This window comes from Carica papaya, chromosome 5, assembly GCF_054855325.1.
Source record: "Carica papaya isolate Zhongbai chromosome 5, ASM5485532v1, whole genome shotgun sequence".
NCBI classification, from domain to species: Eukaryota; Viridiplantae; Streptophyta; class Magnoliopsida; order Brassicales; family Caricaceae; genus Carica; species Carica papaya.
This window is the reverse complement of record NC_142313.1, coordinates 12,447,560-12,470,923: the sequence shown is the minus strand read 5'-3', so window position 1 is coordinate 12,470,923 and position 23,364 is coordinate 12,447,560. Positions and strand designations below refer to the sequence as shown.

The window sequence follows — 23,364 nt, the reverse complement described above, 5'->3', positions numbered from 1 at the left end:
AAATATAATATTCTAACGAATATATATGTGACAAAAATTTTTAATGAAAACATTTTAGAATGCGTAATTTATTATTCAAACCTAAACTCTTATAAAAAATAAATGATAGTATCCATTATTTATTAAAATGAATGGTGGGTTTACTTTAAACCTTAACTATATCTTTTTCCCATATATACATACAATTACATTATTTAAAATTTATTATACAGTGAATAATTTATACTTTATTAAAAATTATATTTTATTTATATTAAAAAATTTAAACATATAACTATTATATATATATATGATTAAGAGTACTTTTGTATTTAAAGAGTCCAATAGTACATAGTTTGTAATCAATTAAAAATTTTATTTTTGTATTTAAAAAATTTAGATAAATAATTATTATATATATTATTACACTAATATTTAATTATTATCTTAATATAATATATATAATTAAATTTTTAATTTAAAAAATTTAGATAAATAATTATTATATATATTATTACACTAATATTTAATTATTATCTTAATATAATATATATAATTATAACTAATATTTACCCATTATCTTTAATTTTACTTTAAAAAAAGACAAAGAATGCATCATGTTTGCTTTAGATATATACATAGATTATTAACTAGGTGGTGATTCCAGTTCCCACATAAGGAAGATCTCGTCGGATTAAAATCAAAAGGGCTCAGAGTAAATCCAACGGCTACCAAGGCTCCAACACATTGGACCCCTCTACGACTTGTACCACCTATCAAATATACCTGGATTCTTTTCAACTTGCCACGTGTTCACTACACACTTTCGGCAACAGAAGAAAAGTAAAGACAGCAACCAGCAACAGCTTGTTTCCAAATATCCCCTCATCCAATCATATATCTCCACGTCACCCCAATTTCGAGCCCATGTGGCATTTTCCTATTGGCTGTACTGAAAATTACAGTCTCTCTTGTTTTACTTCTTACCGTAACTCACCAATTACGGTAAGTAAAATCCTGGAAAGTGTTCAAAAATATTTGTAAGAAAAGGTTTACTGAATATCCGTGTTGGGAAAAAAAAGGAAGAGAAAAAGAAAAACTCGACCGTCTCCTTAATTACCCAGAAAACCCTTTCTTGTTTTTAATCTGGCTTGATTTAGAAGGACGGGTAGCAAGAAAAGTAGCTAAAATCCCAGCAACAAAGACCGGAGGCTGAGTACAACAGATATATACTTATATATAGAGAGAGAAGGAGGTGAAAAGAGAGCAGAATCGGGGTTGATAGACCGTGGAATCTAAGAATCACAGTCAAGAAATTTCTGGGGGTTTATACTCATAGTGGATTCTTTCTGTTTTGATTAAACCCCTTGAGACTATTGGCGTGTTTCGTACGGTCTATCCACCCTAATCTTTGCACAACTACTTCCGCCTCTACACTCTCTCATTTCCCCGTTTCTTTTCTCTCTTCCTCTCTAATCCCTTTTTCTTCAGCATCCGTCTTTCTTTCTTTATTTTGTTTCTATTAATTACCAGTTCCGGTTATGTGTTGTATGGGGTTTTGATTTTTGTGTCAAGATTTTGATTTTGTTTATTTCGGTGTTAAAAGATTTTGATTTCTTTTGTTGGGTTTTGAGAGAGTGTTGTTGTGCTTGGTGTTTTAGTGTGTTAACGTGTTTTGTAAGTCTGCTGTAATGGACTGTGGTGGGACTAGGGTTCCACTGCCCGCAGCGGCCAACGGCTCGTCCACGGAAGACGTCCGGCCGTCTTACTGGCTTGACGCCTGCGAAGACATTTCCTGTGACCTTATCGGTGATTTTGTCGATTTCGATGCTCCAGTTGCTCAAGAGTCAGTCGATAATGCTTCGAACGATTTCTTTGGGGGAATCGATCGGATTTTTGACAGCATCAAGAATGGTAGTGGCCTCACGCCGGTGGCCAACGCCAGTGTGATTGGAAATGAAGTCCAAAACTGCGGAGCTCAGGATGGTTGGTTGCAGAATGGTGCACTTGGGGATTGCAAGAATCAAGCCGGGCAGGCAGTTCCTCATTCAAATGGCGTTAAAAGAGACGCCTTTGAAAGAAACAGGCAGGGCGAGAATGGTCAGAATGATGGCAGTAGTTCGCTGGATGCCAAAGGAGAGAACATGTTGCCGGGTTATCCTCTTAAAGAGAATGGAATGCACAAGAGAGATGGTAGGAATTGTGAAGGGCCAAGGAATAGCGAATTTGACTGTGAAGATAGGTGCAGTAAAAGGGCTAGGATTGCTAATTCTAAGAGCGAGAAGAATCAGTCATGTAAAGGGCAATATTACCCTAGGGATAGAGAAAGAGTTCCTAATAGGAAATGGCTGCGTGATTGGGATGAGAGTGAGAGGAAGGATAGGGATCATGCTAGGAGAAGAGAACATTACAGTAATGGTAGGAGGGATGGTAGAGATAGGGACTGGAGGGATAGAGAGCCAAGGGGGTACTGGGAGAGGGATAAATCAGGGTCCAATGAGATGGTTTTCAGGTTAGGCACGTGGGAGGCTGATCGCGACAGAGAGGGGAGAGAGACCAATAGCAAATACCAAGAATGTTATGTAAAAGTGGAGGAGAAGCCTGAGGACCGTAAGGAAAAACTTCCTGAGGAGCAAGCTCGCCAGTATCAATTGGATGTGCTTGAACAGGCCAAGAAGAAAAATACCATAGCTTTTCTTGAAACAGGTGCAGGAAAGACCCTCATTGCTGTTCTCCTCATTAAAAGTATTTGCAATGATTTGCAAAGTCAAAACAAGAAAATGCTCGCAGTATTTTTAGTTCCAAAAGTCCCCCTCGTTTATCAGGTAGTTTATTTTGTTGGCAGTTGTCTATTCTGGAATTTAAGTGTTGGTGCCCACTGACTGCTGAATTATCTAAATTTTTAGCAAGCCGAAGTCATCCGTGAAACTGGTTACCAAGTAGGCCATTATTGTGGTGAAATGGGTCAAGACTTTTGGGATGCTCGTAGGTGGCAACGAGAGTTTGAAACGAAGCAGGTAGCTTTTCTTGTTCTTTTGGTTGGCAATTTCATGATACTGATGTAGTTGTCCTTAACATGCTAACATCATTTTTTAGTGAACAAAACATGAATCGTGTTTAAGTTGGTACATTGATGTCATTGCTTATGGTTGTATTTTAATTTCCAGAAGACCTTGCATGCAATATCAATATCACAAGCACTCACACAATATACTCCTAGGAAAATGTTAGCTGTTTGTTCTGGATTTATATATGTAAGCAATTGATGATCAGCTGCTTTTTTCACTGAAGCTCCTAAGCAATTGACAAATAGGATGGTGATGGTGTGGCATTGAAGTACCTTATCAGGAAAACTAACGAAATATGAGAGAAGAAAAAGCGAAATAAGTTCATATCTTATGAAAAAACCACCAAGATATTTATTTCAAAAAAAAAAAAAAAACACCAAGATATTGAGAGTAAAAAGAAGTTAAGGAGTGTTTTAGAGTTGAACCCAATCTACTCTATGTTCAGTTTGTAAAATGCGCTCTTTACGGCATTCCAAGAATCCCATAATGTCCTAACATAGACATGCTAGATAAATAGGTGGTGTTGATTACAAGAGAGGGGTATTTGTCTAGACTAATTTTATTCCAATACAAAATCACCTTCTTGACCTGTCTTTTATGTCACTAAGATAATAAAGAGTGAGGTGACTTATCTGATTAGTGAGTTCTTTGGCACATTCTGTCCTTCCTCACATTGATTATCTCTCTCTAAATCAATTAAAAAGTGATAATTTATGTTCAGTTAATCAGTTCTTGTAATCTCTAAGTTTCAATTTAAAGAACCATTGACACATTGGCCATACTTTCCCAAAAGCATTTTCTAATTATTCATCAATAAATGGTGAATCACTTAGCCTTCTAGGTTTCGAGGGAGGGATAACAATAATCTCTTTGTTTACTGAGATGGGACTGTGTTCATTAATAAATGGTGAATCTGAAAAACTTATTTCTCTTTGCCAAACTATGATGTTTTATTTGTTAGAGAATTCCTCCACTTGATAGATACTTTTTCTTGTGGAGGTTTAGGAGGGAATGAATTCAAGTGAGTGGTTGTGTGCTCTACTTGTTGAGAGCCATTGGTGATACAGATGTGCATTTAGGCCTGCAGGTGATTCAGTTGCTCACTTATCCTGCATCATATCATCTCTTTCTTGCTTTACCCATATTCATTTTTTGTTTCTGAGGATATGTTTTTGAGATTTCCTTTACACTTTTGATCATTTCAATCTTGGTTGGTTCTGGGAAGGAAGTAGCAGTTCTGGTTTAGTACTATTAATGATATTCCTGCTACCGGTGAATGATATGTTTGGAGAGGAATAAAGGGAAAGGATGAAGAAAATTCTCGTTCTGGGGATAGTGATCTTAAGTGTCATTTAGAGATGCCCTTGACTTTCATGAAAACAGTTGGCAGATGGTATCTGGAACCTGCTCTCATCAGGTGTAGCTTGGTTTTTGATTGTTGTTCACTTAGATAGGTGCCTTTGTATTTAGTTTGATCCTGGCGGCTTCATTTTATGGCTGCAAATTTTCATACATCTCTTAATAATTCAGGTCAATTTTGATTATGCATTCTCTTTTAAATTGGTTGGTGTCTTGATATTCTGCATATCTTATCATTTGAACTTTTGTCATCATTGCTTTTGTGTTTTTGCTATTCCATCGTAAATTTGGTAGCAAAACATAAATACATTGTTTTGGCGTACTCTTTTCTGTGATCTAGTAGCTTAAGATGATGTGCTTAATCTTTTCTTTTACATTATTCATTGTTGCAGGTTTTAGTGATGACAGCCCAAATACTTTTAAACATTTTGAGGCACAGCATAATTAAAATGGAAGCCATTGATCTCCTTATTCTGGATGAGTGCCATCATGCTGTTAAGAAACATCCATATTCTTTAGTGATGTCTGAGTTCTATCACACTACCCCAAAGGAGAAAAGACCAACTGTTTTTGGAATGACGGCTTCACCTGTTAACTTAAAGGGTACTTATTATTATTATTTTTTTAAATAACTTAAAAGGGTACATACTTATTTTATGAAACCAGGTTTTCTTTTCCAAATGTATAGAATGGTTGAAACCCTTGTTGGCTAAGATTGTGCTTTGTTGTGAAAGAGAAGTTTAGCAAAATGCCTAGCGTAGAAGTGATTTTAACGGCCAAATTTGACTTTTGATAAAGGTAACTTCAGAAACTAAAGATAAATATTTAGGAGATATGACCTATGCATATGAGATATGACTTTTAAATAGATAAATAGTGTCCATGTCTTTGTTAATTCTACCATGACTTATGTTTATGATATATGACTTTTGCTCACCATGTCTTTATCAATTCTACACTTAGTTTATTCGTATGTTTAATATTTTTAAAAATAAAGTGTCTTACTAATTCACTATTAGTAGTTTACTATTTGTCATACATTATTCAAATATTCAAAATAAAATAGTAAAAGTGTAAAGTAAATAAAGTGCATATTAAAATAGAGCTAAAAATTTCAAAAATAATTAAAATGGGAGAAATTTCAAGAAAAAGTTCGTAATAACAATTGTTTGTAATGGTAATTTTTATTGTTATATTATTATTATTTTTTAATAATTTCACCATCTGCCACTAACTTTAGATCATGATTTACTAAACACAATAACCATTACAGCACATATCAACCCTTATATGCAATTTTTTTTTATCAAATGATGTATAATTTAACTTTATTTTTACCTAAGCTGTTCTTGAAGCACTTTTAAGCAGTCGGACCACAAGCATAAGCTTGGCTAAACAGGCATCAATTTATGTGCAGAACCATCTGTGTCTTATATCTTTTGATATTCTGTTTCTGTTGATAATTTATTACATTCAGGTGTTTCAAGTCAAGTCGACTGTGCAATGAAAATTCGTAATCTTGAGAGCAAACTAGATTCCATCGTTTGTACAATAAAAGACAGGAAGGAGCTGGAAAAGCATGTCCCAATGCCTTCAGAAATTGTTGTGGAGTATGACAAAGCTGCTACCTTGTGGTCTCTTCATGAACAAATAAAGCAAATGGAAGTAGCAGTTGAGGAAGCTGCACAATCAAGCTCTAAAAGGAGTAAATGGCAATTTATGGGAGCAAGAGATGCAGGAGCCAAAGAAGAGTTACGCCAAGTTTATGGTGTCTCTGAACGAACAGAGAGTGATGGAGCTGCTAATTTGGTTCAAAAATTGAGAGCTATCAATTATGCACTTGCTGAACTGGGTCAATGGTGTGCTTTCAAGGTACTGGTACCTTTTGTTTGGGCTGAACTTATGCTGTTTTAACTGTTTATAGCTGTAGCAGGTTTTTTATTACTGTAGCATAACTTATGGTAACTTTGCCTGGAGATGATTTGCAAATATATAATTATCAAAAAGATTATAAAGATAAAATATAAAAATGATATTTTATCTTAAATAATACTAACTTTTAGTATAAAAAAATGAAACTTATATAAAAAATTTACAATCTTATGAAATATAATATCTATAATTAGAACAAAAAACTTATATCCCTAAAGGCCAAGATTAAAAAGTGGGCAAAGAAGGATGAAGGAAAAATTGAGTGTACTAATAGAATCCCTAAAGGAAATAGAAGAAATTGATAAGATGGAAGAGGAGTGGTTTCTTTCCGTGACTGATCTGGGCAGAAGAGAGTTTCTGAAGGGGGAGGTGGTGAATAAAATGCATATGGAGGCAATTTTGTGGAAGCAAAAGGCGAGGGAGAGGTGGTTGAAGGAAGATGATCGCAACGCTAGATATGTCCTGTGCATGGCAATTCATAGAAGATGTCGTTATGTTGAGGAGCTACTTATTGGCAGTCACATTATCAAGAGGAATAATGACATGAGAGAACAAGCCTGTGGTTACTTCCAACAACTGTATGAGGAAGAGGTTAGAAGTAGACCAAGACTTGATAATTTAAAAGTTAGGTAGTTGAGTGAGAATAGTAGAGCTGAATTAGAATGAGAATTCGCGGACGAAGAGATATTAGATGGCCCCAAGGATTATAATGGTGACAAAACTTCAGGACCAGATGATTTTAATACGCAATTTTTACAGGAGTTTGGGTATGTTATAAAAGTAGATTTGCTTGCTGTATTCAAGGAATTGTATGAGTCGGGTTCTTTTGTGATGTTGCTCAATTCTGCCTGTTCTCATTGCTAAGGTGGAGAGGGCAAAAGAAATAAAAGATTTTCATCCCATTAGTCTTGTGGGATGTGTTTACCAGCTTATTTCCAAGGTGCTGGTTTAGGTGTTTGTCGAAGGTACTTGGGTAGGTGATTGGTGAGAGTCAGCACGCCTTTGTGGAAGGGAGATAGATTTTAGATGCTGTGATGGTGGCTAATGAAGTGGTGGATGATCTGGTAAGCAACAAGAGAGAAGGTATTTTGTGTAAACTAGATATGGAGAAGACCTATGATCATGTGAATTGGAAGTTTATGGATTACATGCTTGGAAGGCTCATATTTGGGAATAAGCAGAGGAAGTGGATGAATACATGTATTACCACGACTTCTTTTGCTGTGATGGTTAATGGATGGTCTTCTTCTTTCTTCAAGGCAACCAAAGGCCTTCATCAAGGTGATCCTCTTTCTCTTCTCTTATTTATCATTGTTATGGAGGCTTTTAGTAGACTACTGGAGAGAGCTAGAGAAGTAAATTTGATCAAGGGGGTAAATGTCGGCAGAGGTGATTCAAGGGTTGAGATATCTCATTTGTTCTTTGCTAATGATACTCTTATTTCTGTCAATTGGGGAAAGAATGATGCTTCATCTCTGATGCATTCTCTTATGCTTTCAGGTCGTATTTGGATTGACTATTAATTTGAAAAAATCTGAATTGGTAAGAGTTGGTGACAGAAGAGATGAGGTTGGACGTGCAGGGGTGCTGGGATGCAAAGATGTTCATATCTTGGAATTCCTTCAGGGTCTAGATACAAAGAGGTGAATATGAGGGAGGATAGGAGATTGTGGAAAAGGCTTGTGGAGGCTCGTTAGGATATGGGGGAAATGGGTGAGGAAGTCAAGGATTTGAATAGACCACATGATATGGGTTTATGGAAGAAAATTAGTATGGAGAAACACAAATTTCTTTAGTGCACAATGTGGAAGGTGGGTAAGGGTGACAGAATCTGTTTTTGGAAGGATGAATGGGTTGGTGAGGGTAGACTCAAAGATCAATTTCTGAGGATTTTCGCTATTGCGTCTTCAAAGAACATGGTGGTGGAGGAGGCCTATTTGGCCGATAGCAGGAGTAAGTGGTGGAATGTGAACGTTATAGGAAATCGTAATGACTGGAAAATTGAAGAATATGAAGCCTTGTTACTCCTGTTATCTCATATTAAACTTGATGATCGCAGGGATCAATTGACGTGGAAATTGAGGAAACAAGGGGATTACTTTGTCAAGACCTTGTACAAGCATTTGACTAGGGGGGATGGAAGTGGTACTGCCCAGTTTCCGGTTAAACGGATTTGGCAAATGAAGGCACCTCCAAGAAATGCTTTTTTTGCTTGGGTAGCAAGTAGAAAATGAATCCTGACTATTGACAGACTGATGCGGAGGGCCAAATTTCTGGTTACTTGTTGTTTTTATGTAAAATGGATGCAAAATTATGTAACCACGTCTTGCTTTGGTGCTCGATGGTGTTTAGTATTTGGTCCATGGTGTACGGTCTCCTTGGGATTAATTGGATGATGGCGGGATCGGTGAGAGATGAGCTGTGGGCTTGGGCAGGATTATGTAAAAAAAAAAAAACTTATCTTCTGATTCCTTTATCTATCTTTTTGGCTGTGTGGAACGAGAGCAATGTTAGAGTTTTTGAAGGAATTAAGAGGGAGTTTGTTACTATTAGAGATAGATGGATTCATATTTTTGCTTTTATGGTTTTGGGTCATGACATTAATAGGTTGGATGATTTTGAGAATGTCATTGATCTTTAATTGATGTGTAAATATCTTGCATATGGGTGGTACCCCTTTGGTATTATTATTAATATCAATACTACGACATTTTTATTTACAAAAATGATTAGAACAAAAAACGAAAACTGAAATTTTAGTCACTTGACTATCTACTAGCAAACCCCAGGCCTCTAAAGCAGTTGAGCAATTGATGAGGCCGGATGTGATAGGTCTGATTGCAGTTAAGCCAATGAAATAAATATTGTATTCTACTGCTTTATACTAGACAGTACATACCTTACTGTTCTAATACTGGTAATGGATAGATAGAATTTGGTACCTAATTAAGTACTATTCCAAATTGGTCAATACCATCCAATACCTGTACCAATTGGCATCAACTATAAATTTTTCAATTTTTTTACTGAAACTAAAATAAAACATAAGGTTAGTTCTAATTTAGGAAGCTTAACTTAAATGTTTAATTTTAATATATTTATAGTTATTTTAGTATTGTATTTTATATTTTGTGCTTTAAAACATGAGCTTGACTTTTTTAATGTATTTGTATAGTTAACATTTAGATGTACATGATTTATTTTAGAAACATACTACTTATGTTTAATATAAGTTACTAACTTATTTAGTTTATCATTTTTCTATGAATTTGTTATGATTATTATTATTGTTAATATTATCTGTCTATATATAGTTTTATATACAAAATATAAAATAATAATAAATCCGAAACAGCTATTGAAATTTTCAGTAGACTGATAAGTACTATTCCAGTCCTAGAACCAGGATGCAGACCTGTATGGCATTTATTATTGTGAGTTAAACGTGATCCTTGAATCTGATTGGTGATTGTGATTGTGATTGTGAATATGATTGTGGTTGCTGGTAGTGCTGGTTACTAACCTGTAGCGCTAGGAGTTGTGGTGGTTAGTATTTTAGAAATGAGAGGAAGAAGAAGCTTATTTCACTTGTTCTTTTGGCTATTTTGTGGATCATTTGGAAGAAAGGAAATAGAAGAGATTCAAGGAAACTTGTTTTCCTTTTGATAGAGTTCAGGATATTTAGGTTCCATACTTTAATTTTTTCTTAGACGGCAGTCCAATCCAATTCGGCGAAAGAGTTAGGGACTTAATTGGCATATTGACTGCTTTTAGATTTATACACATTTTGTAATACTAGGGCTTTCGATGGTATAGATGGTGAGATAAAAAAAAATTAAGGATAGATGGCTTCATCCTTTTCGGTCTTTGTTTTTGGGATATGACATTTATAGGGAGGATGATTTTGGCAATGTCATAGATACCATTACGTCGTTGTAAATCTTTTGTACAATGCGGCCCTTTGGTGCCTTTTAATGTACTTTACACTTTTTATCTCAAAAAAAAAAAATTATGCACCTTTGGTCCTTTTTGTATATTTAGGTGGCACCTCATTGGTGCTATTCAATGATATTCCATTTTTCATTGTAAAAAAATATTTAAAAATAAGAAGGGTATTTTGGTCATGAGAAGAAATAATTTTAATTGTCCTAATTTGAGTTGGAGAAGTAAAAAAATTCTGGCTTGAGCTGGTTGTAGTTAAGGTGAGTGGAAGTGTGTGTTTGAGCTGCTCTTTCCCTTTATATATGTTTAATGTGCTTTCATAATGTGGAATTTGATCTTCATTTGTTTCTGTGTTACGAGGTCGCTTGAAGGATTTGTCAAGAATTTTTTCCCTCCTTTGGGTTGAGTTGCATTGGATGCATCCCAAAACCTGGAACTTTTCATGTTAGTTGTTGTGTGCTTTTGGGAGGATTAAGGTGCATTTAGTGCTTTGCAGAGGGGCTACTTGACTGGTTAATGGGTTCTCTAAATCAAAAGAAATGCAAGAACTCTCAGGCAGCATTCTTATTCTGTTAATAAACTTTGAGCGGGATTTGCATAGCTTCTCTCTGGGCTAAAGCACATGGTTTCTTTAGATCCTGTTTCTACGATACAGATGGATTGGCTTAATTGATAGTTTTGCTTACTTTTCTTCTCTTGGATGTTGGTTTCTTTTGTTTTCTGGAGGCTTGAGGTTGTATTTCTCTTTTCTTCACCTAATATATCTTTTCTTATGTATATCTATATTAGAAGTAAACTTGTTTGTCTTTTCTTTCTCTTTTGTGATTCTTGCTAAGAATTGTCATAGGAATTTTAACTTACTACTCTATTTCGAATAAATTTCAGGTTGCACAATCCTTTTTGACTGCTTTACAAAACGATGAAAGGGTAAGCTACCAGCTTGATGTGAAATTTCAGGAAACCTACCTGAGTAAAGTTGTCTCTCTTTTACAATGCCTATTATCGGAGGGTGCTGCTTCTGACAAGGATATGAAAGCTGTTGACACTGAAAATGACACTGAATTGGGTGGAAATAATCTTGATGACATTGAGGAGGGCGAGCTTCCTGATACTCATGGTGGGTCTAGTTCCAGTATTAGTGACTTTTAAATGCTAAATTATTAATTCTTGTCTAGAGTTGATTCATGGTTGGGAAACTTAGATTGGTCCCTGGTGTCAGTGATCTATGGATGGAATAAATGCATCAATGTGCGTAAGGTTCTTGTTTTCTTATTTTTGGCATGTAGGCACACAAGGGGAAGTTTCTTTTCTGTAGATTTACGTTGAATAAGCATGTATGCTTAAATGGCTAATGATGTTGTTTTCCCTGGGGTAATCTAAGTGAAGAAGAAAAACAACCTTTCCTTTTTTTTTTGAAAAACAACCTTTCGCTTGCTGGTTTGCCTTGTAGCAGGCAAAAACTGCACTCTCTTATTTTCTGATTAATATTTACTGTCTGCTCTTGCTTTATGAATTAGTTATGTGATTTTGATATAAAGCTTAAGATATTTTCTCAACTGGTACATGCATGTGGTGTAGCCGTCTCTGGTGGGGAGCATGTGGATGTAATAATAGGAGCTGCTGTAGCTGACGGAAAAGTGACTCCAAAAGTGCAGTCATTGATTAAAATACTTATGAAGTATCAACATACAGAGGATTTTCGTGCAATCATCTTTGTTGAACGAGTTGTGGCTGCTTTGGTTCTTCCAAAGGTTAAGATATATGATTTTGTTCGAGCCTTAGTGACCTACTGTCCCCTTGCGAGTCCCTCTCAGGGTTTTGTTATATTTTGCCAAGTTTGCAGGTTTTTTCTGAGCTTCCATCTCTAAGTTTTATCAAGTGTGCAAGCTTGATTGGGCACAACAACAGCCAGGAGATGCGTACATGCCAAATGCAGGACACAATTTCCAAATTCCGAGATGGTCGTGTATGTTTTAAATTTTTTTTTTTTTTCCGAGTCAATTTGTTGGAGCTGAAGCATTGTTCAAACACATCTGAAAATTTCTCCTACATGTATATGATAGGTAACACTGTTAGTTGCCACCAGTGTTGCTGAGGAAGGGCTTGATATTAGGCAATGCAATGTCGTCATTCGCTTTGACCTTGCAAAAACTGTTTTGGCATATATTCAGTCAAGGGGGCGTGCTAGAAAGCCTGGATCAGATTATATCCTGATGGTTGAGAGGTACAGATGTTGTCTCTTTATTTTGAGCATTTTCTTCCAACTAGTGGTATGAAAAATAAGATTTACAAAAAAAATTATTTCCAGGGAAAATCTTTCTCATGCGGCATTCTTAAGGAATGCTCGGAACAGTGAGGAGACCTTGCGGAAGGAAGCAATCGAGAGAACTGACCTCAGTCATCTTAAAGATACGTCAAGGTTGCTTTCAGTGGATGTGATGCCCGGTACAGTGTACCAGGTGGAAACCACTGGAGCCGTTGTGAGCTTAAATTCTGCTGTTGGACTCATCCATTTTTACTGCTCTCAGTTACCCAGTGACAGGTATTGATTCATCACTTAAACATTGATTGTTTTATAGCTATCGAACTGAAATACTTTGTTTGTTTGTGAGGATGATTTTTGCTCCATTGGATTGTTATCTAGGTATTCAATACTTCGTCCTGAGTTCATTATGGAGAGGCATGAGAAGCCAGGATGCCCCATTGAATATTCATGCCGGCTTCAACTCCCTTGTAATGCACCATTTGAAAAGCTTGAAGGTCCTATATGCAGTTCAATGCGGCTTGCACAGCAGGTATAAAATCATGTTATTGCAATTATGCTAGTTCTGTTCAACTTTCATTCAAGAAGTTTATTGCTGTTAATTACTGAAAATTTATGCAAGCATATTTCTGTCCAATATGCAGGCTGTGTGTTTGGCTGCTTGCAAGAAGCTCCATGAAATGGGAGCATTTACCGACATGCTCTTGCCCGACAAGGGAAGTGGTGAAGAAGTGGAAAAGGTTGACCAAAATGATGAAGGAGATGCACTTCCTGGGACTGCTAGACATAGAGAGTTCTATCCTGAAGGTGTAGCTGATATACTTAAGGTTAGTTCAGACCCCCTCCCCCCTTTTTTCCTCCTTGAAGAAAATGAGCTGAAAAAATTTTGTAACAACATAATCAGTTATTGGTCTACATATCTCACCTGCTAGAATAAGATTGAAATTTTCAAATTTTAGAAACATGAATGCAAATGATTTTGGTTACTGGATTACTTCTCAGACCAGAAGCATCTTGTTTATATAACTAAAGCCACTGTGCTTCTGTCTTGCCCCTTATCCACCTTCTTTGTGGAGTAGTTCTATGGTTGTCAGTAATGTATGATTGCATAAGTGCTTGCTATTTAAAAAAAAAAATGATTGTATACTTGCTTGCGTATCATGGAAAAAATAGTGGAACATGAGGAAATATTCTCTTGGCATGCAGAGGTACAAATGTCTATCTACCTTCAAATCTTAACCAATATAACACTCAAATTGTAGAATGTCCTTCTCAAAACTATACCAAGACAAATGACTGTTGACATGGCAGTTTGAATGTAAAAGATTTTGTCCTCTTTTCCTTTTCATCATGCTTAACATGAGATTTTAAATCATCTTACAACTAAGGATAGGAATGTCTATTACACTAAAAAAATGATAGGAATGTCTACTTTTTCTGTTATTAGTGGTTAAATTCCATTGCCATTATTGATTTAAGTAGAAATTCATAGCAGTAGATTATTGTGGTGCATAACGTATGGTTTTTTTATCTTTTGGCCAAGGGTAAGTGCCCTTGTAACATTTGAAACCAAATAGTGAGTGCTAGGTAGGGCAACCACTGGACGATCTTGTCCTGCTAAATTTTTAATATATGCTTCATTATTCTTGTCTTTCTTCACATGACACTGGCAAGTGATTCTCAGGGAGAGTGGATCTTATCTGGAAGAGATTGTTGTGATGATTCCGAACTTCATCTCTACATGTATGCGGTTAAATGTGTTGACAGTGGTGTTTCAAAAGATCCATTCTTAACTCAAGTATCAGATTTCGCAGTACTTTTTGGCAATCAGCTGGATGCAGAGGTATTCGTTGTTCTTGTATATTATAGCACATGTTCGATAGAAAAAGAAGTGTTAACAATGTCATGCTTAATGTTAACAGGTGTTATCGATGTCGATGGATCTATTTATCGCTCGGGCCATGATCACAAAGGCCTCTCTTGTCTTTAGGGGTGCAATATGTATTACTGAACGTCAGGTTATTTTTTATCTAATCATCAGAACAATATTGAAGTTCGTGTTTCTTCCTTTCATTGATTAAATCCCTGAATTTTTCTTGTGTACACAGCTGGCATCCCTTAAAAACTTTCATGTTCGATTGATGAGCATTGTACTAGACGTGGATGTTGAACCTTCCACCACGCCTTGGGATCCTACAAAGGCATATCTGTTTGTCCCTGTGGTTGGCGATAAGTCTGTAGATCCTTTTAAAGAAATTGACTGGGATTTGGTTGATGAAATAACTAGAGCAGATGCATGGACCAACCCCCTTCAGAGAGCTCGACCAGATGTTTACCTTGGTACAAATGAGCGGACACTTGGTGGAGACAGAAGGGAGTATGGATTTGGAAAATTACGTAACGGTATGGCTTTTGGACAAAAGTGCCATCCCACTTATGGTATCAGAGGGGCTGTAGCACAGTTTGATGTTGTCAAAGCTTCTGGATTGATTCCTAATCGAAATGCTTTTGAAATGCAAAAAGTGGATTTATCAAAAGGTGAACTTATGATGGCCGATGGTCTTGCCAATGTGCAAGATCTTGTAGGAAAAATTGTAACTGCAGCTCATTCAGGGAAGAGGTTTTACGTGGATTCAATACGCTATGATATGACTGCAGAGACCTCCTTTCCTCGGAAAGAGGGCTATCTTGGTCCTTTGCAGTATAGCTCATATGCTGATTACTATAAGCAAAAGTATGATCCAGCCCTTTCTCAAAATTTTTTCCTTTTGCATTCTTGTTCTTAAGTGAAGTTTATAGCCAAAGAGCTACTAATTTCTTTGTAATATGAGGACTTGATAGCCATAATGCACCTCAGATGTTGTGCTGGGAGAAATTAAAAGCTCATCCTCATCTGTGAAGGAATAGCAACTTCTGTCAGTTCTAATATTTGTGGGTTTCACAACCACACTACTTAAACTTCTTGTTGACGGTAGTTGTAAATCCTCATAGACTGGAGGTGCTTTTGACTTCTTCATGCACAACAAAGGGTGTATTGGGCTGTTGAGTCTTTGCTTTATTGTTAACAGGTATGGGGTTGAGCTGTTATTTAAGCGGGAACCTTTAATAAGAGGACGTGGTGTTTCATATTGCAAGAACCTCCTCTCTCCACGATTTGAACACTCAGAAGGTAATTTAAGAAGCCATACTTGCTTTTGGATTATTTTTCCTTGCCTAATATTTGAGTTAAAAGTGAACGCATTATTATGTAGCACTTGAATGTGAATCTGAGGAGACGCTTGATAAGACATATTATGTGTTTCTTCCTCCTGAGCTCTGCTTTGTACATCCACTTCCTGGATCACTCGTTCGAGGTGCCCAGAGGTTACCCTCGATAATGAGGAGGGTTGAAAGTATGTTGCTTGCGATTCAGCTCAAGGATATAATAGATTATCCTGTCCATGCATCAAAGGTATTATGTCTATCAAAGCTGAATGGTCTTTGGGGCTCTCAACCATTCCTCACTTCATTCAACAAGCCCCTCTCCCCTCACCTCTCATAGAAAACAAAAAGAAAATGGTTCGGACCCGCTTCGTTAACCAATATATGTCTACTATGTCAACAGATATTGGAGGCCTTGACTGCTGCTTCATGCCAGGAGACATTCTGTTACGAGAGAGCAGAGCTTCTGGGAGATGCTTATTTGAAATGGGTTGTCAGTCGATTCTTGTTTCTTAAGTATCCCCAGAAACATGAAGGTCAACTCACTAGGATGAGACAACAAATGGTGAGTAACATGGTCCTATACCAGTATGCCCTTAGCAAGGGACTGCAGTCATATATCCAAGCAGATCGATTTGCTCCATCTAGATGGGCTGCTCCAGGAGTGCTGCCGATTTTTGATGAAGATACAAAGGAGGACTTATTTGACCAGGAGAAATTGCTTACTGAGGATAAAGCAGGAACTAATCTCCATGATGATGATTATGAAGATGGTGAAAAGGAAGATGGTGAGCTTGAGAGTGACTCAAGTTCCTACAGAGTCCTTTCTAGCAAGACATTAGCAGATGTTGTCGAAGCATTAATTGGTGTCTATTATGTTGAGGGTGGCAAAAATGCAGCTAATCACCTCATGAAATGGATTGGCATTCAGGTAGAGTCTGATCCTGAAGAGATAGAGTGTGCAGTAAGACCAACCACAGTTCCTGAGAGCATACTAAGGAGTGTTGACTTTGATGCTCTTGAAGGTGCCTTAAACATTAAATTCAAAGATTGGGGCCTTTTGGTTGAAGCTATTACTCATGCGTCACGGCCATCTTCTGGAATATCCTGCTACCAGCGACTGGAATTTGTGGGAGATGCTGTCTTAGACCATCTCATTACAAGGCACTTATTTTTCATGTATACAGATCTGCCCCCAGGCCGCTTGACTGACCTGCGAGCTGCTGCTGTGAACAATGAAAACTTTGCACGTGTTGCAGTTAAACATAAGCTCCATTTACACTTACGGCATGGGTCGAGTGCCCTTGAAAAACAGGTTTTCAATCTTATTCGTTATCTGTTCCTCAGTTATTTTAGATGACATGACTCTGAGTTTCTTGATTAAATCTTAATCCTTCATATGAGGATCCTGCTGACATGGTTCTCTGGACATCTGTTTTCCAGATCAGGGATTTTGTGAAGGAAGTTCAAGGTGAATTGTCAAAGCCAGGGTTCAACTCCTTTGGTCTAGGAGATTGCAAAGCTCCGAAAGTTCTTGGGGACATTGTTGAGTCTATTGCTGGTGCTATTTTTCTTGACAGTGGTAGAGATACAGCTGTTGTCTGGCAGGTTAGTTACACATGAAGGCCTTGAGTTGTTTGTACTTCCTATTTTACGTTCTTTCCCTCAGATACCCACGTTTATAGGAGTAATGTTCTTAATCTCTGTCACAGGTTTTTCAACCTCTGTTGCAGCCAATGGTCACCCCAGAAACACTGCCAATGCATCCCGTAAGGGAGCTGCAAGAACGATGCCAGCAACAAGCTGAGGGCCTGGAATATAAAGCCAGCCGATGTGGTAATTTGGCTACTGTTGAAGTCTATATTGATGGTGTCCAGGTAGGAGTAGCACAAAATCCACAAAAGAAGATGGCACAGAAACTGGCAGCCCGAAATGCACTAGAGGTTTTGAAAGAGAAGGATGTGAGTGAAGCTAAGGAGAAGGGTGACGAGGGTGACCAGAAAAAGAAGAATGGCAATCAAACATTTACTCGACAAACATTAAATGATATATGCTTGCGAAGAAATTGGCCTATGCCATTCTATCGGTAAGACATTCTCTATTGTGTTTTGCTGATATTAGAATAGAACTGGAACTGTGCTAAATGATTTGATAATTATATGTATGTATGTATGTATGATCCTTCTTCAGGTGTATCAATGAGGGTGGTCCTGCCCATGCAAAGAGGTTTACATTTGCTGTTCGTGTGAATACCGCGGATAAGGGATGGACTGATGAATGCATAGGAGAACCTATGCCCAGTGTGAAGAAGGCCAAGGACTCTGCTGCAGTCCTACTCTTAGAACTTCTTAATAAATGGTATTCTTGATAGGAGCAACCCTGTTAAATATTGCCATCCAAATATTTTGTTTCCTTCTAGTTCAATTTAAGACTGGAATTATATCTAGGTTATAGGTTTTTCATTTCAATTTGGTCAAACAAAATTGTAACAGGTGCTTACTAGGTTTAATTAATGTGAAAGCAGACTTATTAACCATCAAGGGAGTTCAATTTTGGTAACTCCGTAAGTTGCAACCAGTTTCCGACTCCTCCTAAGCCTGTGTCCATCCCCTGCTTGTTCCTCACTAAGAAAACCTGGGTATCCAGAGATATTACACTTGCAAAATGTAGTTCACTTAAAAAATCTGTACTTTGGGTAAGAGCAGAATATGCGATCTCTTTATTTAACATCGTCTTAAGGCAATTAAATTTGAATATTTTAAAAATGATATAATTTTAAACTTATCTATGAATTAGTAAGATTTTCAATTAAATAAATTTGAGTCTTATTACTTTACATTTATAAACATTCCATGGTGATCAACTTGTCCATATTGATTTATTTTAATGAGTAAACTAATTGAGATACTAAGTTTCTAAAACAATAAAAAGTCAAGAAACTTAAATACAGAAATTGAAATATCAAATGTTTAATTGAAGAATTTGATTGATTATCTGGTGAAAGAATATTCATTATATCTCAGCTTAGAGTTTTTCTTAAACATCAACAGGCATCAATCCAAAAAGTTTGTTGAGAATAATACCAAGTGCTAATGATCAAGTGCTAATGATCATCAACAGGCATCAATCCAAAAAGTTTGTTGAGAATACCAAGTGCGTTAATGATCATCAAGGTTTCATAAATTAACAAAAGTAAATTTTCACATCAAAGACAACTTATTCCAAATCCTTTTGCTTGAGGTTAAAATATCATTGGACCATCACCGGTGTGTCTATCGCCGCAGGGTGTGTAGAATGTATTCTGCATAAAGGTCCCTGCACCAAAGAACCTCAATGAGTTAGAAAAGCTATATTTTTGTTCGTAAGGTAAGGATAAAATTCAAACTCGAATTATCACTTCTACAATGAAACTAGATGAGAGATACTAATATGGTGGAAGTTGTCAACTTTAGACAATTACTAGGCAGACGAGCCATGACTTTTGAGTTTTGATATAAAAGCTCCACTTTCCTGACTGTATATTAGTTTTTTCCTTAGGGCCAAGGCAAAACTCTGCCTTAAAACCTCTTTGATTGTTAAGACAACTTACATCGAGTATTGAATGGCTTCAACTGCAGTCATTGAAGGTAAAAAGTCATTAACAGCCACCTCCTTGTTCTCATTTTTCTTATCTGCACAATATGTTAAGAAACCAATACTCATGCTTTAAATGAAATCATGTCATTTAAATCAGTAAAGTTTGAAAAGGATACAGTCTTCAAAGAATCGACGGATCTCAGAAAGACGATGCGGGGGTAGATCTTTGATGTCAGTATAGTGCTTGTACTCCGGATCATCAGCACAAACGGCAATGATCTTGTCATCTTTCTCTCCCTGGGTTACAGAAATAGAGTACTCATCAGATAAATACAGTTATCCCCGCACATTGAAGAACTGGTACATGACAATTAGTGATAAAGCTTCAAAAGAATATCTGATCAGTAAACTATATAGTTATCCAGCAAACTGAACTGGTAAATAACAATGTTGTAATAAAGCTTCAAAAGCACACCTGATCAATCATGGGCATCAGTCCAATGGCCCTGGCTCGCAGAAAACATCCAGGAAGAACTGGCTCCTATTTACAAAACGAACGAATTAAGAATTTGCAATTTATGATTACGAACATTCAGCTCAAATATATAATGTGCTCCACAAATATGACTACCCAATATTTTCTTGTAATTTTTTGAAGACTATAAACATGATTTACAATCAGTTAACAGAATGTAAAGATGAAAATAAAACTAGGAAGTATATAAAACTAAACAAACTTCAATCCTTTTGGCAACACAATATTTTCATCAACTAATACTAAAAGGTCAGATATGGCTTCCCTTGAAATTAATATTAAGTAACTATAAAGTACTTTCCTAAAAAAAGGTATGAAGTATAACCTGCATGATAACTAAAACATCCAAGGGATCATTATCTTCACACAGTGTGCGTGGGATGAAACCATAGTTGTGAGGATAAACCACCGAAGAGTATAAAACTCGATCAACCTGAGGAATCGTCAATTGTCAGAAAATTCACATATGAAGTGAACAACCTAGAAGAAAATAACAGATGTTCATAACCTTGATAAGTCCTGTTTTCTTGTCAAGTTCATATTTAACCTTACTTCCCTTTGTTATCTCAACTACCTGCAAAATTTTAACAAGTTCAAGAAATAGAATAGACATATCCCGTTCTTCTTGGAACTCAACAAACTTCACAAACCGTTCATTGGAAATTAAATTAGTCACTAAAACATTTTGCATTAGAATCCCTATCATGTTTGCATATGTGATGCTCCTCGAAAGAACATTTACGCATTAAGAAAAAACAAAAGATATAACAATTGTTGGTTCGCAAAGGATCTGATGCCAGAAAATCAAATTGGCGGAGAAATATGTCTTAAGCTTTCATTTTCTTTTTCATTATCAACATAATTCCAATAAGATCTTCTACTGATTTTCATTAAGGTATACTTACAACATTGAAGATCTGTGGAGCGCCAGGTCCTGCAGAAAATGTTCAGTAGCATCATCAGCTACTTTCTAAAACTACACAAGCATCAAATATGATAAACCAACTTAATGTGAAATTACCAATTTCAAGGTCATGCCAAGGATGTGCAGCAACAGATCTCCTAGACAAAGATGAAAGGATTCTTTCATTGAGGCGAGGAGCTGGTCGCTGAACTTCTTCAACTTCACTTCCATTGGCCTTGTCACCCATCTCTAAACATTATTAAGAAGAAAAAGTTACATATGTTGATCAAGTTCACAAGTTCCAACATTTGAATGATTTATTATCAGTTCATAGTTCCTAAGTGCCCAATTTTTGGACGTAACGGTTAGAAGCTTAGAAAAACCCAGAATACGCTAGATATAAGAAAATTATAATACGATCCTGCATCAAGTATTACAGGCGAAATCCCAATAACCAGGTCCATCAATTGTCCTAAAAGATGGCTATCATTCTCCTAAAACGATATCATTATCAAATTATGAACCCAATAATCACCACATGGAAAACTGAATGAAGGAAAACAAGACCAAAAAGTAACGATCTTTCGCCAATGATGTAAAGCCATCGGGAGGGTGGTTCCATGATAACTCTGCACGATCGATTTGGGAGTTGAAAGGCACTCCATAACTTGTGCATCATAAATCCATTGATACATATAAGATTACAAACAAGGGGGTTGCTTCCAAGTTCATCACATCTATGCAAGAGTTAAATCTAAGAAGTTATAAGGTTGTGCAACGGGACTAGCGCCTGAAAACTTGGCACGACAACCCAGAAAAGATAAGATGAAAAGCACAAGTCTTGAGAAGTATAAAATACAGAGAAAAACTAGAAAAGAAAAATCGTTCATGGGTTAGAGATAAAAAAAAAAAAAGAGTGAAGCTTACCGTGATTGTTGGAAAACAAAGAGATTGTAAGAGAAAAAGAAAGAAGGTAAATGTATATGGAAGAGCGCGTTCAAATTAAGCAAGGTCTTAAAGAATATTTATAGGGGAAGAGCGAGGGTTGCAGGGGAGAGAGATTTGGTCAATTGATTTAAGTAGGGCTTCGTGTCAACTGTGGAGAGAAATTAGCCGAGTATTTTTCCTGAATTTTTCTTCTCGTTAAGCCAGCAGAAAATGCAGTAAACAAAGATGCCTCAACACGTACAACTAAAAAATATTTCATCTGTGTAATCTCCATAAGACATGGCAGATGGGAAGGAATCAAATATATTAATTTTATTTTTAATTTCATAATGTTTAATATACTTTTAGCATCGTTTATCATACAATCAACTCCAAATTTGTGATTGTGTTGCTTCCATCTAATTCTAATTTCCAAAAAAATTAATTTTTTTTTTATTCTTTGGTAATTATGTTGATTGATCTGTTGGAAGTGGAAGCACACAATAACAAATTTGGTAGGTACAACTCTATTGATACGAATACACCCAATATTTTTATCTATAAGAGTTCATAATTCGAGAATTGAATAAAATTTTAATTAATGTTAAATATTTAAATATAAAATTGAAAAATATATTACTTTTATAAAATAAAAATAAACAATCTAAATTTAAAAATAAAATAAATTAGAACAAAATCATTCAACAAATTTTATATTTATATCTTTTGAAACTAAAATATATAGATAATCATCATCTTTTAGATTATCAAATAAGAAACTATAAAATGCTACTTTAAAATACAACAAAATATTATTGTTGTGAAACTCTTCTGTAACAGCTCGAACCCCAACGGTGAGTACGGACGTTAGCACAATATTTTCAATCAATAGAACAAATAAATATTAAATATACAGTAAAACTACACTTTATTAATACATCTCTTGTGATAGAATAATTAATTGTTTGAAAATAATTGATACATCTAAATTAATTTACAATATTAAAATAAAACTAATAAAGTTTTTTTTCGTCATCTTCCATTGATCTTTAACTTCCTCATACCTAAATGATGGTGAATTGGGGTGAGATTCACGAGCTCAGTAAGAAAAAAATTTCATAACGAAGACTTACGTACATACATTCATGCAATATATAAAATATAATAATACTTACTATCAAGAAAGCATCAAACAAAACATTACAATTAAAATACACAACAAAATAAATCATCACACAAAATATATTCTAATTCTCACTCTTATAATCTAATTCTTTTGTCCTTTCAAATAATACTTATACTCGAAATATCACATCTAACATTTCATCGCGCGATACCATTTATATTGTCATCAAGGAGAGGCAAAAAAGATCCTCCCATTGTATGGATAGGACACACAATCTCATATTGACCACAACAGTTACGTTTGCTAAGTGACCCATTCACAAATACCTATCTACGTATGGACTAGATTTCAAACACTATCCATGTGCAGGTTCACCATTCCTGATGAACTTTAGTCACACACACACATTTTCCTTCTTGATTCAGACTAAACGAGTAAGTATTCGGTGTTTTTATACTCTACATTCTTTCCAAATCTCTCTCATTTCTAACTGACTTATTTCATACTTAAGATCTTAATTTCTATAGATACAAACACACATACACATAAAAT

At 35.9% G+C, this 23,364-nt stretch overlaps 2 protein-coding genes and 1 long non-coding RNA gene across 3 annotated transcripts; 2 read left to right on the top strand and 1 right to left on the bottom strand.

Annotated features, from left to right (window-relative positions):
* Positions 1–1,053: 1,053 nt before the first annotated feature.
* Positions 1,054–18,280, top strand: DCL1 (dicer-like 1). Its single transcript, XM_088220201.1, has 20 exons — positions 1,054–2,804; positions 2,886–2,996; positions 4,799–5,009; positions 5,884–6,278; positions 11,166–11,397; positions 11,859–12,031; positions 12,124–12,246; positions 12,344–12,504; positions 12,589–12,822; positions 12,925–13,075; positions 13,188–13,370; positions 14,228–14,386; positions 14,466–14,561; positions 14,652–15,277; positions 15,612–15,712; positions 15,795–15,994; positions 16,148–17,059; positions 17,188–17,352; positions 17,457–17,830; positions 17,935–18,280. The coding sequence occupies exons 1-20, from the start codon at positions 1,671–1,673 to the stop codon at positions 18,110–18,112; spliced, it is 5,919 nt and encodes a 1,972-aa protein (XP_088076327.1). The 5' UTR covers positions 1,054–1,670; the 3' UTR covers positions 18,113–18,280.
* LOC148253755 (uncharacterized) lies at positions 6,287–9,064 on the top strand. Its single transcript, XR_015819201.1, has 2 exons — positions 6,287–7,619; positions 7,839–9,064. It is a non-coding gene; the product is annotated as an uncharacterized LOC148253755 (long non-coding RNA).
* A 417-nt stretch (positions 18,281–18,697) lies between the features above and the next one.
* On the bottom strand, positions 18,698–21,918 carry PPA3 (pyrophosphorylase 3). The gene is made up of 9 exons (XM_022041576.2): positions 21,687–21,918; positions 20,877–21,008; positions 20,761–20,789; positions 20,364–20,429; positions 20,181–20,288; positions 19,796–19,861; positions 19,497–19,617; positions 19,334–19,415; positions 18,698–19,059 (listed from the first exon to the last, which is right to left on the bottom strand). Exons 2-9 carry the CDS (start codon positions 21,004–21,006, stop codon positions 19,017–19,019), a joined length of 645 nt encoding a protein of 214 aa, XP_021897268.1. The 5' UTR covers positions 21,007–21,008; positions 21,687–21,918; the 3' UTR covers positions 18,698–19,016.
* Between the last annotated feature and the right edge of the window lie 1,446 nt (positions 21,919–23,364).